At 48.2% G+C, this 15214-nt stretch overlaps 1 protein-coding gene across 4 annotated transcripts; it reads right to left on the bottom strand.

Moving 5' to 3' along the window:
• Positions 1 to 372: 372 nt before the first annotated feature.
• Positions 373 to 14886, bottom strand: ocrl (OCRL inositol polyphosphate-5-phosphatase). 4 transcript variants are annotated; one of them, XM_062477137.1, is made up of 24 exons: positions 14463 to 14601; positions 13858 to 13937; positions 12204 to 12295; positions 11719 to 11757; positions 11113 to 11226; positions 10007 to 10204; positions 9434 to 9689; positions 9109 to 9276; positions 8782 to 8883; positions 8518 to 8632; positions 8101 to 8217; positions 7251 to 7432; positions 6765 to 6876; positions 6423 to 6532; positions 6075 to 6210; positions 5853 to 5963; positions 5352 to 5517; positions 4882 to 5117; positions 3896 to 3919; positions 2345 to 2464; positions 2112 to 2196; positions 1638 to 1765; positions 1397 to 1508; positions 373 to 1209 (listed from the first exon to the last, which is right to left on the bottom strand). In XM_062477137.1, the coding sequence occupies exons 1-24, from the start codon at positions 14508 to 14510 to the stop codon at positions 1085 to 1087; spliced, it is 2976 nt and encodes a 991-aa protein (XP_062333121.1). In that variant the 5' UTR covers positions 14511 to 14601; the 3' UTR covers positions 373 to 1084. The 4 variants fall into 4 exon arrangements, with proteins under 4 accessions (XP_062333121.1, XP_062333122.1, XP_062333124.1 ...); XM_062477138.1 differs by having other exon boundaries at positions 9434 to 9686; XM_062477140.1 differs by lacking the exons at positions 13858 to 13937; positions 14463 to 14601 and adding an exon at positions 14726 to 14886.
• Between the last annotated feature and the right edge of the window lie 328 nt (positions 14887 to 15214).

Raw genomic sequence — 15214 nt, 5'->3', positions numbered from 1 at the left:
TTTGTAAAACACCTCAACAGAATACGCTTCCATTATTTCCTAACTTATAAGGCTCACGGTACAGTAACATAGAACCAGGGCATATGTTTACCTTGTGTTACATGATGGCTTTAAAAGTAAGAGTGTTAAGATGCCAAAAGTATATCGATAACAGGGTCTTTTAAAAGAGGTCAGAAAACATGAAGTAAACCTCATTCACCAGAGGAAAGAAATTAAAACTATAAAGATGCTGCAAAAATAGTAGAGGAAGAAAAATATAAATAAATAACATTAAACTGTTATCACTACAGCGGATATCCCACTGAAAATCGTAACATCTCAACATGGTTTGACTTCTCCCAAGTGTCCCGATTGTCAATCTTTTGTTCATGAGAGGAAAGTCCATCAACCCTGGCTGGATATCTTTAGACCACCCGATCAAATGTAATCTTGATTCTCTTCCTACCAACATCATTGCGTGCAGAAGCGTACCCCAGGGTCAAACATTTAAAGGAGATCCATTAGACAGTTCCATGATAATAATTCTGAACGGCCTTCTGGGAGTCTCGTCTCTTTAGTGTCGTGAATTATCATTCGCTTAGCTTCGAAGGATGCATCAATAGCCTACCCCTTCTCACATTCATACAACTCTGGGACAGTTTTGTTTGAGTTTTGGCATGAAACACCCCACTGAGGGTATATAGGTTACAGGGAGGAGGGGGATGGGGCAAGTGACTCCACATTTAAGAGGTACTGGTCCTTTGGGGCCGCACAGGGTGTATAGGGATGGATCTGGTGGAGTGTGGGTCCAGCAGGAGCTCGGTGAGCAGTAGCGGGTAAAGGGAGGAGAGGGGCTCGTGAACGCTGCCAGGTTTGACTGAGTTTGAGGTCTTGGATGCCGCAACGGTCTGTGAGAGAAAGAGGCTCCAAAGTACTGTCCTCCCGCCACTGTCACCGAGAGTGTCAAATGACAGTCACACACACGCTTCATTTCTTAGAAGTCCCATTCATGTCACCTGAGCCACAAGCTAGGGGGCTAGGTCTCACCCCTTCCTGACCCCTGACCCCCCCCCCCCCCCCCCCAACCCCCCCAACCCGTCCTCCCTCACTCCTCGTCTCCCGCCATGAGGAAGCCCAGGATGAAGTCGATGGCTCTCTGGCGGTCCTGGGGCGTCTGCCGGGCCACCAGTTTGGGCGGGGGTCGGATGAGGAGGCTGGCGAAAAGAGTCGCTGGAGAGGGGAAGTCAGGAGGTGCAATAAGGAGGGGGAGAAAAGAGACAAAAGTCCATTCATTGTGGCGTTAAACTCCACGTCTGATTCAATGGGCTATAACTGATTTAAAATGGCATTGGTCCCCACCGCTGGAGAGAACAGGGGTGTGTGTGTGTGTGTGTGCAGACAGTGAGAGAGTACAGACCTATGAGGCTGGCAGTGAGGTTGTTGTTGAGTGAATACTTGAGCAGCTCCCGGAGGAAAGCCATCAGGTAGCGGAACACGTTGCGGTGCGCTCGGGGCAGCTGGGAGATGAGCTGCAGAGCAGCACAGAGGAGAACAGGAAAACACTCCACCGTTACAAACACAGACTGCATGTCGGACCTGCGGCTGGGAGCCACACAGTGAAGCTACAGGCAAGCCTGAGTTAGTAGGTCACTGCTCACCTGTTTGCAAAGTCGGCTATCGTGAGAGCACTCCAGGCAGCGCTGGTAGAGCTCGTAACACAACACAGGCTCAGGCAGGGCCTCCAGGAAGATGAGCAGGGCCTCGGCCACCGAGTGGTTACAACCAGCTACACACAGTTAGGGAACAACCAGGAGACAGGAGTGTGTGTGTGTGTGTGTGTGTGTGTGTGTGTGTGTGTGTGTGTTTATATGCCACCACACAGGAATACTGATGGGATGGGAAACAAAATATATATCATATTCTAAAACCAAACCCTAAGTATTTTTCACACTCATCCTTGTGACAAATATGCAGCACTGCCATCCGCGCTGCCCTGTACAGTGGGGGCATGAGGCTTGGCAGCAGCCAGAGCTGCGGGCCATCTGCTGTGTGGCATGTCAGTGACAGGGTCCAGTTACAGGCGGGGCCCGGTGGAACTGGGCCAGCGGCTCTGTACGAGGGAGCAAGGATACGAATGGAGTCTGGTATGCTGGTGTCCAGGCAGTCGATGATGCTCTGCAGCTCCTCCTGCAGGCCTGGGGTCTGAAACAGGTCCTCCTAGGAGAGACAGGAGAAATAGTCAATTCTTTATTATAATCATCATTAGAAAATGTCTTCTTAATATCGTGAGAGCTTCTTTCGAGGGCAGTTGCCATCGGAGCAGTTGCAGTTGTTTTGATCTGTGGTTGATGAAACGTAGACTCGCCTGTTGGCAGGACTTGGTGAAGAGGTGGTTGACCAGTAGCCACACCTCCTTGGGGATCTTCAGGGGCTTGTCCTCAGGCCCAGCACTGTCCACCATGAGGAAGCTCACCTTGGACCTCTCCTGAAACAGACCCCCCCCCACCGCGGTTAGAGAGCCCGAGCACGCACGCGCAGGACTGCCACACGCAGAGCCAACAGGGAAGATCCACTCATGGGATTCGTCCTTGGACACAGTGATTGAAGAGGGTTCTGAGTCGTGCTTCGCCAGTGCACTCCGGACAGCTTAAGGACGGGACGATGATCCAAACAAAGGCTGCTGAGGTGCTTCCACACGCCACACGTCCCTCCACGGGAAGCAAGGACCCCATCACAGGCCGCTTATCTCAAGGGTTAGGGGAGAGTTTGGACGAGAGCCATCTTACAAAAGAGCTGCATATCACTTTGGTTCAGTCTCTGAAAACGGATCTCTGGGAACTCAGAGTGCGGGCCAAAAATAACCTGCCGGGAGCCAGGTTCCACACACACAGACGGAAGACACCAGAGAGGGAGAGTTTGACAGCCCGCAGAGCCCAGGGACGTTCTCCTATGTCATGTGGAGTGCTAGGGAGCACTCAGGGTTCTAACTAGAGCTTCTGATGATGATGATGATGATGGAAGCATATGAAGAGGCATGGCCAGACAGAGCCACTCTGATAGGTTGCATGTACCCAACACCACAGCCTATTACATCACCATGGAACTTCATCGCATGGGGGCTGTCTATGGCCAGATGATGAGTTTTTCCATTCGACTGGCCGCTGGGCAGCTCAGACATGGGAAGGGAAGACAGGATGTTTCATGTTTTACAACATGGATCTCAACGTGGACGCCAGGGCTTAGCTGGGCACGGCCCAGTGCTCCTGCCCACACTCTCATTAGCCTCCGTCATGCGTGTGACGGCCCTGTGCAGCGAGGGTGACCTACTGTGAAATGAGCTCTGGGTGGGTTAGGGTGCGTTTGTTTGTGTGTCTGTGTGATCAGGGTGGAGGGGAGGTGTGTTAAGGCTGCAGAGGAGGGACCACATGGTGACATGCAGGCGGAGTGCTCCTGTGATATCACACACATACACACACAAACACACAAACAAACACACACATACACAAACACACGTACACACACACACAAACACACGTACACACACAAACACTAATGTGGAAAGCTAGCTCTTATCTGATCTGGCTGCCTGAGGCCTATCAATCTCAGAGTCAGCCATGGCCAGCACTCTAAAATATGAGGCCCAGTAATATGCGCTCATGCACTTTTATAACAGGCTCTTACAGCCCAGCTATACATCACACTGTGACTGGGACAGGCAAACCTCGTTCCGGAAAATCTGCTGAGAGGCGTTTTGTCGTTGTGGCAAACAAAAACATTAGCTGCCGTGAATGATTTAGTTTGGCCTGAAAGGAACACAAGGAGATCCCGATGTTTACAGCCAGCAAACGGAAGCTCTCCGTCACCAGGGTTACCTGTCCACAGTCGACGGCAGCCTGACGTGCCGTGGGGACTTTACCTTCTCCATGAAGCTGTCGTCTCCCTGAGCCCCCAGCAGCCCCACAGTGAGGATTTGGAAAGGAAGGATGAGGGCAGTGAGAGGCGATGAGGAGAAACCAGAGGAAAGCATGTGAAACCAGAAAAGAGAGCACAGTGGATCCTACAGGCATAACCACAGGGCAGTCAGGAAAACAAGGTAGCTAGGTTCAAAAGGCATTCAATCATTTCACCCCACACACCAGTATGAAACAATAGAGAAAGAAGAAGCAAAGGATCATTACTATAATATGTAATATTGGCACGCTATTCCTTGTAACTGAATATCATAGAGCCAACATGGAGCTAGCCTAGACAGTGATGTTCATGGAGAGACTATTTGACTAAGTAACTAGAAAAACCGTAATCAATTCTTCCAACTCTGAAGGAAATCCCTGTTAGGCCTGTAAGACCACCGTGTCACTTCCTCATTCCTTGGCTTGAATGCTGCAGACAAAAGGCACTAAGGCCGAGACATTATGGCCTCTCTAAACCCCTGTGAGTGGAGCTCCCCAGAGGGCGGCAGCAGGCGGTCACATGACCCTGCTCCAGCTCAGGTATCAGTGAACTGGCACACAGAACCTCCAGGGAGGAGACGACGGGCTGGGATCTAGAGTGGAGTGCCGTGTAGAGCAAGGACATCAATATGTAGTCGTGTTGGAAGCGGTCAATAACTACGGTCGATAAAAGCCTGAATTAGGCGGCATACTGTGTATTCTAATGACTTGCATCCAATGAATTGAATGCAGAGAGGATGTGAAGGGAAATGGTTAGGACGTCTGAGCTACTTTGTCATAAGCTTTACTCCCGAGGGACCCTGCCTTCACTGCCCACCTCACCAATTACATCCCATTGTTGTGCGTGTCGAGCATGGATGCCACAGCCCTGCATAGAGACAGACTGCAGCAGACCTGTCGTGTCCACCTGTCAAAAGGACCCTGCCCGGGGCGGGGCAGACTAGGCCCTCACCAGGTCGATGAGCTTGGTTATGGGGATCTCTCTGATGGGCTTCTTCATGCGACACAGGGTCTCCAGCGAGGTGCCGAAGCAGCTGGGCAGGTAGTTGCCGGAGATGGTGATGAAGTAGTCCTTGCCCCGGTCCAGGTGGAGCACCAGGATGTCCTCGATGGAGTCCTCTCCAGAGTTGAGCAGCGTGACCGAGTCCTTGCTGACGTACACCTCCAGGTAGATCTCCAGGGTCTCGTCTAGAGGTTGGGGAGAGGGGAAATGACCGGTGAAAACCGCGTGAAGCGACTTCCACAGAGTGACGTGATTTCACTACACAACGGAGTTCATCGCACGCATTGCTTTCTTCTTAATATCCCTGGGCATGTATAAACAATCTTTTGTTTTCCGAGAAGTGTGCCTAGGGGGGGGCGTGTGTCAACATGTACTCTTCTACAAGGAAGCCAGCATGGCTTGAGGATTCATGGACTCACTGGGCTCCAGGAAGCCTTCGCTGGGCTCAGCCCGGAGCCAGGGCTTGCAGTACTGGGTGTCGTTGAGCTTGGGGATGAAGAGGAAGTGACAGGGGACCTGGCCGTCGTTGGTGATCACAAAGCGCTCTCTCTGCAGCTGCCGGAACTTGACGTTCTCAAAGGTGAACTGTAGTAGGGGACAGAGACAGGTTAAGAGAGGAGTAGCACATCTTCTGGTACAGCAGAACCTATGGATTTAAGTGTTGCATAACACACAGGAAGATCTGATTACTTAGTCATTACTAAATCACCAATTCCCATCATTTCAATTGCACACATATGGCCTTGGCTTCTTTTTTGAGGAATCCCCGAAAGAAAAATATGACTGTGTGTCCCACTCTATGACAACCACTGAGGAAAAAAACGACCTCCAGGGGGTCTATCGATGACTATTGATAAGCCCCACACACGATGAGAGGAGAAGCGATGATGCAGTCTGCGGCTGTGCACCTTCCAGCTCACCTCTCTGTGGGTCAGCGACAGAGACGGCAGGAAGTCGTTCTCCATCCTGTCCATCATGCGCACAATCTCCTCAAAGACTTTCTTGTGACGCTGCTCGTTGACCACCTTCACCTGTCACGCACACACACACACACACACACAGGTATACAAACACTTATTGGGATTCCTGTTCAAACCACAACGCCGAACATCTTGCTGAACGATCAACAGTGGTCTTCTTACCCCTATATTGAACAGGGAGCTGACAGGCTTGTGGTCGCTGGTCTGCAGCTCCATGTGACTGCGGTAATGCATCTGCTTCACGTTGCTGCCCCTCCACAGGATCCTGTCACACCAGGCCGGGACACGGCACTTCCCACTGCAGGAGGACAGGGGTCAGAGGTCAGGAAGGAGCCAGCCTCACAAAGAGTAGCTGGAGCTCAACAGGGTTCATTTATTGCTCACTAGGTCTGTGTATCTTGGAAGGTTCCGGTCTTAGTGAGATGTCAGAGGACATTGTTATGGTCATTACCGCAGAACAGCAAGAAGGTCTAGGTTTGGTAAGCATCACACTGTAGAGAAGGGCATTACCTGGAGTCCCACCGGTCGGTTTTGGCATCATACTTATAGGTGGGGATGAAGTTGATCTCCCCCTCCATGAAGTCTGTGAAGGCCCTTCTGGTCTGCCTCTGGATATTCAGCTGTCAAAACCAGAGGAAACACCAGCGACTTAGTAACAGACAGTTAGGAGGAACTCCCTTTATTTATAGTCAGCATGAAACAACAAGAGGAAGCGGGCAGGGAGTCCTGCGGTGTTTAATGAACTGCAGAGGTTTATCATTCTGACTGGGTTCCAGTGAATACAGCTTTACTGTGTAACAGTATTGTTTATCTCCGTAGATAAGAGGAAGGAGAACAGCGGTCTGTCCACACCTGGTCGTACTCCTGCAGCTTCTTCAGCTCTTTCTGAGCGATGAGCTGTTTCACCTCAGCAGCGTCGTACACAAACAGACGGTAGTTCAGATCCCCCAACCAGATCACCACACTGGAACACAGACGGGTGAGAGACAGAGACAGAGAGAGAGAGAGAGAGACAGAGACAGAGACAGAGACAGAGAGACAGAGAGACAGAGAGACAGAGAGAGAGAGAGAGAGAGAGAGAGAGAGAGAGAGAGAGAGAGAGAGAGAGAGAGAGAGAGAGAGAGAGAGAGAGAGAAGAGAGAGAGAGAGATGTGAAAAAGAGAGGACAGAAGAGGAGAGAGGAAAAAAAGAGTTGGAAAATAGAGAGAGACAGTAGGGAGAGAAAGAGAGAAGGGGGAATTAATTCCAATGGGCTGCAGTGTCATCCCTACACGGCCATCCCTGTGGTGTTCACACCGCAGCAGGAGGAAATGGAGGAGCCCGGGCAGAGGGACTGACTCGTGTTTGACGATGCTGATGGGAGGGTAGTCCAGGAGGTGGAAGCTCATCCGGGCGCAGATGTCTTTGTAGTCCTGGTTCCTCCGCTCAAAGTCCTCCACGTGAGCCGCAAGGTGGGAGTTGACGAAACAGAAGCTGGTGTTGTGGAACACAAACCGCACCGCCACACCTCCTTTATTTCCCTGCAAGGGCAACGTCACCACAGGCAGCGTCAGTCACTGAGATATTCAAACACTCTCATGGCGTTTTCGGTTCATGCAAACACGTCAGTGAATGGCCACAATGTTCTGCATGCTAGTCATTTATAGGCCTACTGTAGGTCAATTGGAGTGCATAATTTGTTTTCAAATGAAACACCAATAGAAACTAGATATTATCTGGTGACAGAGTGTAAGGCAGAGTTTCTGGATACATGTACGGCGTGTGTCTCTGTAAGGTCAAGAGGTCATGCAGCAAGGCCCCCTCTGAGCAGAATATAGCATGCAGGCCAGACAGTGGGGAAACAGTGAGGAAAATCATGTACAAATAAGGCTTATGTGATTAACGACCACTTCACCTGTTGAACGTTCTAGGGTGTCAATACATTGACCACTGAAGACCCGTTAAGGAAGCAATTCTGTGTCATTCTATATATGTACTGTCCAACTCATGTATTTAAGCGCAATTGAGAGACAGAGTTCTCACTCATGCCATCAGCTCGTCTTGAACTGATTGTTTGATCCGGGCTGCTCGACTAATAGACCCAAGTCAACTCCTTTCCTTTGTTGTGACTCCTTCCGGCCTGCCTTCTCCAGAATTTACATCTTATCACAGAGACACTTCCTCTTTGTTGACGTGGACAGGTTCTCACCATTTTCCCCATGATTCCGGTTCCCACATGCTCCATCGCCACATCCTTGATGTGATTCTTGTGCAACTTGTTGACAAACACTACCAGCATCATCCCCACTAGTCTGATGGTGGAGACCTGCAAGCAAAAAGACGTCTGTTCAGGAGAACGCTTTGATCTGAATGCTGAGCCTTCTGAGCTCGTGATGATGATCATTCTCCTTTAAGCCTGCTTGGTTCCGTGCATATTTTAAAGGTGTCCTGCTACTGTATTTAACCATCATTTAGGCATAAAAAGACGTGTTTAAAGAGTACCGTCACAGCTGTTTGTGGACCGTTTTTGAATTTCTCACAGAAACGTCCTCGAACTGAGGTTCTAAGTATTGATCACTGCAGGTATTGTGAAGACCATGCTTAGATGGGGTTGTTTCCCTCTCACCTTCTTGTAGTTGGCTTTGGGGTGCAGGCTTCCCTGCACTGCCTCCACCCAAAGCTGCTCCTTGGACGAGTCCAGATAGAAGAATGCCTCTGTGCTCAGGTCCAGCTCCTGAAAGCTACAGGAAAAAGCACATCCAATAGTCAGTACCTACCTGTGTCTGTACAGCGAGAACATTTCACAGATACATGCAGAGTCAATAGCAAGGCATTAGCATTACGTTCTTTTGACATGGCGAAGATGGTTAAGAAGAAAGAGCCCACTGACCCCAGAGCGTAGACATCAGGCGGGTCTGGGTCACAACACAGCCAGTGCTCCAGACTGCAGTCTGGGGACTGGCCGTTCACGTTCCACGTTCCAGTGAAGAACCTGAACCATAGAAACAGCCACCCAAGGTCAGTGCACAGAGAAGAGCCTGAATACACGGACGACTCGCCAAAGAACAGTTTAGGATCCTGGTATGTGGCACTTCCATGATCTGCAGCCAACACTGCAATCCATACTAGACACATGAATTACCATGTGATAATGTCTAACATTAGTTCAACGCATAAGTCCGTGGTGGCGGTCCACAAGCCCCCCCCGGCTGCTCACCTGAACTCCTGGATGTCGACGTACTCCTTCTCCTTCTTCCCCAGGCGGTGCTTGATGAGGTACTCCCTCTGACCCGCCTGGCTGGACAGCATGGCCTGCCTCATGGTGTTGGTGGTGGGGCTGTCGCTCCACGACAGAGACCTCTCGCTGCGCTCAACCGGCCTGACTCTGGACAATCACGGACACCCATCATCACTCACTGATAACGTTTTAGTTGCCTCAATTCATGAATAAACAAGAGGGGGTATGATGGTATCTGATGTTATCCAGGTAGCATGATCCGGTAGCATCGCCACAGCACAGCCCTGCTGCTGCTCCTACTCACTCTTGTTTGGTGGGTGTGATGAGGGAGCCGTCTTTGCCTGGCACGGTCGGAGCCCTGTCTCTCGGGACGGGCGGTGGAGGGTTGGGGGGGTTGATGGAGGCCTTGCGTGGAGGGAGAGGGGGGACGGGGGGAGGCTCCCTGGGAGCGACGATGCGATTCTGCTGGTTCTTCTTCTCCTCCACCTTGAGGGAGTTCTTAAAGTTGTTCTCAAAGCCAAAGTCTGTGGCCAAGGAGAGAGCTGGGTCTCGTCTGTCTGCTGAGAGACAGAGAGAGAGAGAGAGAGAGAGAGAGAGAGAGAGAGAGAGACAGAGAGAGAGAGAGAGAGAGAGAGAGAGAGAGAGAGAGAGAGAGAGAGAGAGAGAGAGAGAGAGAGAGAGAGAGAGAGAGAGACAAAGAGAGAGAGAGAGAGAGAGAGAGAGAGAGAGAGAGAGAGAGAGAGAGAGAGAGAGAGAGAGAGAGAGAGAGAGAGAGAGAGAGAGAAAAAAGGGGAACCTGTCAATCATTCACCGATTGTAAAACCGTTAAGTATTTCACAAAGCAGATTAATAAAAAACAGTGCAGACACCTCCATACCTGTGCTTGCATGGTTGGCTGTCGTGCTGTTGTTCAGGTTCGGAGGCAGTGTGCCGGGAGGTTTGGGGGGGTGGGCTCCAGAAACCACGGAATTGGCAGCCTTGTGGAGCCCTCTTTGAGGAGGGATGGGGGCAGAGGGCTTACTGGGGGCTGGCACAACAGGCTCCATTGCTCTGGATAACAAGGTTTTGGACTCAACTGAAACGACAGCAACAAATCTGTCAATGGAAATCCAATCAACACCACAGAATTCGGAGACATTGCAGTTTCTCTGCATAACCTGATATTGATCTTAAAGTACTTGGAACGGTCTTGTGCGCAGTACAGCAACGGTGTTTGCACCCAGCCTAAGAAGCAATGCAGCGTAAAGATAAGACACACTCTTCAGATAAGTCCCTCCCTTTTCCTGTGAACTCAACATCCTGATCCTTTTGAGCAATCTTTCACAAGGTAAACACTTGCACACATAAAGGCTGGGCAACACCCACAAGAACAGAGAGGCGATGCAGAGAGCGCAACCAAGAGAATGACGTGACATCTGTTGCTAGATTTCATGACTACCGTTTGCTTCATCATTGAGCTTACAGTTCAAAGAAGTGTAAGAACTGGACTGGCAGGTTCTAATATCCAACTCTGGATACTACTACAGACTTACCCAGACAGTTCAGGAAACAGTTTTTTTCCTCAAGTCAGTGAATCCAATTAGTATCCTTGGAGGATTAAGAGGTTCTATACAGGAGGATTTTTTAGGGACATTCATCACACCATCTACAATGACTCATCAAGCGCCACAGCTATTCACAACATACACCAAACCACAGGAGGCTACAACCTGAACAGCAGCCACAGCATAATACTAGAGGTCTGGGCATACATACTCTGGCTGCAATCCTGTGACTGTCACCTTCATACTGGAGGTGCATTTGACCTCAAAACAAAGCCGGCTGGGAAAATCTCCCCAGACCAGGTGCGTGGGTGAGAGAAGACATGGGAAATCAGTAAGCAGTGTAAGGCAGCCTGGGTGAATAAATGTTAGATGAGTGGGTGAATAATGAATGGTGGAGGGCGGGCGGGCGTGCGTGCGGGGGTGCTGGGTGGAGCCTCACCGTGCTGCCTGGCCCTCGTCACATGGGACAGGAACGCCTGGCTGCGCTCATCGTCCGGCAGCTCCAGCAGCAGCTCCGGGGCTCGCTCTCCTCGCACTCGTATCCGCATACAAGCTGGGAGAAACACACCCCAGATACACCGCACACACACACACGCAAGCGTGCAAACACACACACACACACACAGACAGACACACCCCTTATGAGTCCCCTTGTCTTCCACACACCATGCACACATGAGAATGTCTCTACGATGCAAAAGCAATAGAGGTTCAACAACAGTGAATCAATTCAACATGCTTTCGGTTGCCCTTGGCAACTCATGACCAACTTTCGCTACTAAATAAAGAGGTAGGCAGTGCATAGCCCAGAGCGTGCTCCGAAAATGTAGCCAAATTGGATAAGAGCTAAAACAGAATAGTTGTCGTGTTTCTTCTTCTGTTGCCATAATACTGGAAACCTTAATCTCCACATACAAGGTGGGAAAAGTGACATGTTATCTAGTTTATAGTTCAAACAACGCACTTTAAAGCAGATGACAGGAGGATGCCCATTTAAGGTATATTAAATATTTTGATATATGAAAGAATATAAAAGAGAACTTACTATCAACTGGTATGTCAATGAGTAGAGCTTCCTCCGCCTCTGAAAAACAGTTAAAAAAGAAAATGAAAGAGTCACCTTGCGGTTCAAAGGTCTTGTACTGTGGGGGGAGTTAATGAAAAGTATCCTGAGCTAAAGTCCTGATAGGCTCCCGCTGTTGGCAGTTCACATTCAAATTCTATCTGCAAATAAAAAAAGGTAAACCCGGACCAAAACGTTTAGCTTCTACACTGCCCAGCAGTGACCTTGATTAAACACTGCTGCTATGGCTGAAGGAAAAGGAATGTCAAGTGAATGCCCACAGGCTCCAGGCAACCCAGCTCTGGACTTCACCATAAATATATGTGTCTGCTGTGACTGGAATCACAACTATGCCTAGGCCTATAGGCCATTGTATAATCTCTGGAGAGTAGTCTGGTCTATCATTTATTTCCCAAACATGAATTACCATACATAATATCAGAAGTTTATAAAGAGTGGGAACTTACCTCTTACTATGTGGAACTGACTGTTAATGGGTATGGACAACTGAGGCACAGGGCTGGACACTACAGCTTCAGGGTTAGCCAACACGCCCAAGCTGAATCAAAAATATTTGTAAGGTTTAATTCTGATCCAATGAAGATACAACTTCACTGTAGTAAAAAAATATATATATATATATTAAAGTAAAGCGTTAATAAGCATGTTTCATGCAAACATTCAAATGTAAAAAGGTGTGAAATTACAGGATAGTTAATGTGGGTTATGATCATGCAGGGTGACAAACAACGAAGCCAAACATTACTGCAGCCTTATGAAACATTCAAATGCCAAAGCTTTTCATGGAGTGATTAAAGAGCTTAGGGCTTAATTCAAACAGGAAATAAAGCTGTGATGTGGGTTAATGTAGGTCATATTCCACTTGCTACCAGTGACAGCTGAGCAGCCTGTACGTCAGGTCCTGCACATCATGGTCAATACTTCCTTTCAACTAGACAGGAAATCTAGGCCTTACACTTCAGTGGTGGAAGATTATTCAACCCTGTGTCATGTGTCAGGAGGACCCATTGTTCCACACAGATAGACCTTAGTTTTAACATAGCTGGTACATCTAGCCTAACCACTCTTCCACCCTGAACAAGCAACATTTAGCCATTCATTAATGTTAACATTTTACATTAATCAAATATGTTCTACTAAAATAATACCGAAAAACAAACCCCAATGTCCAATGTTTCACAACCGAGACAGGCCAACTGAGGGTGACAATCCATCAACTCTTAGCAGCGGAGAGAAAACCTGTCATAATCTTTCCTCAATCATTACATTAACACTTCAAAAGAAATGGCCATATATAATTACTTTTACTTTGGCCAACCAGAGATCGTAGCACTCCATAGACACTAGCAGGACTTGGGGTGTGTGTCTATATTGGTTGAATAAAGTTAGTCAAGAGTTGAACAGGAGTTTGTGTGTTCATGTGAGTCTCATTAAAGTCTAGGACATGGTGGTGGAATGTGAGGATAATGGGCAGCGTGCAGGCTGCCACTGAGGCTACACTATCTCCCTGGCATGAGTGGATCTCTAACACACACACACACACACACACACACACACAGGTGTGCACAAACTCACAAACTCACACACTCACAAACAAACATGCCCATGTGCTGAAGCTGCTGACATGACTGAAGAGGGTAATGTGTCAGGTTGGACAGAAGGATGATGCTCTGTTGTTACCCCTCCTACACACTCTCCTACTACCCCACCATCCTGTACCTGCTTTGCACTAAATGTCCACTTGTTTCAAATGAATCCAAGACTTAGAACCTGGCATTTAAACCATTATGAACCAATGTTTTACAACAATGGCTCTGATTAAATAAATGTCATCAGACATAGTGCACCAACTCTGACTGGCATTTATGCATCTCAGTACTACTGCAAGGTGCAGAACTGTGGCGTGACAAGACGCAGACATGGGACAGAAAAGAGCCTCGGTAGAAAAGGAAGAGGTTTTGCAATTAAGTTGTTACACTGCAAGCAGTTGCAATGGCCAGAGAAACTCACCACCAAATGTTTAAAACTGAGGAACCACTTATCTAACCCAGTCATATGAGGAAAAGTATGTTCAGTCACTAAATCTCTACTGATACTTACATAAACTCTCCAGAGCGCTCAATCAGGGACAGTAGCCTGGGCTCCTTCAGCCCAGCCCGCAGCTCATGTCCTCTGACTGTGTGAGCATCTCCATTAAGGAATGATCAGTTAGGACGAGGGACAATGAATACATTATCAACAGCCTAATGCAAGTGTGACATGAAAACTCTCCTTGGTAATGCCAGCTCTATTGATGATCCTCCTATGACAATGTTGACAACTAATGAAGACACATCATGCATGAGTATTAGAAGTGGTAAGATCTCTGTGCGTAGTTGTTATACAAACTGAAATTGTAGCAGCTATTGGGACGCTTGTTACAATGTATTGATAGCCAAACACTAGTGATCTAGCTATCCGTTACTGTACTGCCACAAGCTAGCAATAACTAGGTTGGCACAAAGATCACTGTAACCAGCCTTGATTGTTTTCAGAGAAATTGCAGGAAAACAACACACATTTTTATGGCACTTTGGTAGTAGATGTTATGCTTCGCTATGTTTATATAGAGGGTTCAACAAGCTTGGCTAACATTTGCTCCGGCTTTGGACAAGAAAAACACTTTCCATTAATAATAAAAAATAGGCATGCATAAAAAAGGATATTGCCAAGCATTTTTCGTCACTAATTCTGAAGCCCAAAGACGAATCCATTCTCGTAAATTTGAATTAGATGTAGTTCGCAGTTAACAATGTCCACACGTTTTACAAGGAAAGTTAAATCCCCACCCATGTACCCGGCCTTCCGGAATGACGGTTCAGCTGTTACGAATTGGAAAGATGGTGCGGGAAGGATAGCAAGCTAGCTACAGTAGATAGCTCTTGAGTTCATCTCGAGCTACCTAGTCTCTTAGCACAAGTATAAGGACCTTTAAATGTTGTCTTCTCTTCTTTTCTCCGTTATGTCTTAGCATCCAGGTACTTGGCTGAACATCCAGCCGTCGGATGGAATGCGGTCACAAGAGAGCGAACAATCCTAGCTAGGTAGGGACTCCCTACCGCCAGCCCATCACAGCAAACACGAAGTTTTCTCACACTCATGGTAGTCGAGCTGCGCGTGATTTGCGCACTGCACGCCAGATGCTTTTTTTGCTACAACAAAGTATTTATAGTATTTCTAGGTAGAAACAGCGGGTGCAATATCAAAGTTACCAGTACACCAAGAATAGAAAAGACTGTCAATGATTATGTAAAATGTTTAAAGAATGTTTATAAATGCCATTGTGGGAACAGTGGTCTAGGTGAAACACGAGTAAAAGGCAATGTTCATATGTGCCTTTAATGGTTATCATACATTTTCATGATCCCATATCTGTGGCAAAAAGATAACTAATGGAAACAAACAATTAATCTAAATG

This window comes from Osmerus eperlanus, chromosome 13 (genome assembly GCF_963692335.1).
Source record: "Osmerus eperlanus chromosome 13, fOsmEpe2.1, whole genome shotgun sequence".
Taxonomy (NCBI): Eukaryota; Metazoa; Chordata; class Actinopteri; order Osmeriformes; family Osmeridae; genus Osmerus; species Osmerus eperlanus.
Note: the sequence above shows the minus strand (reverse complement) of the source record. Positions and strands in the feature narration are given on the sequence as shown.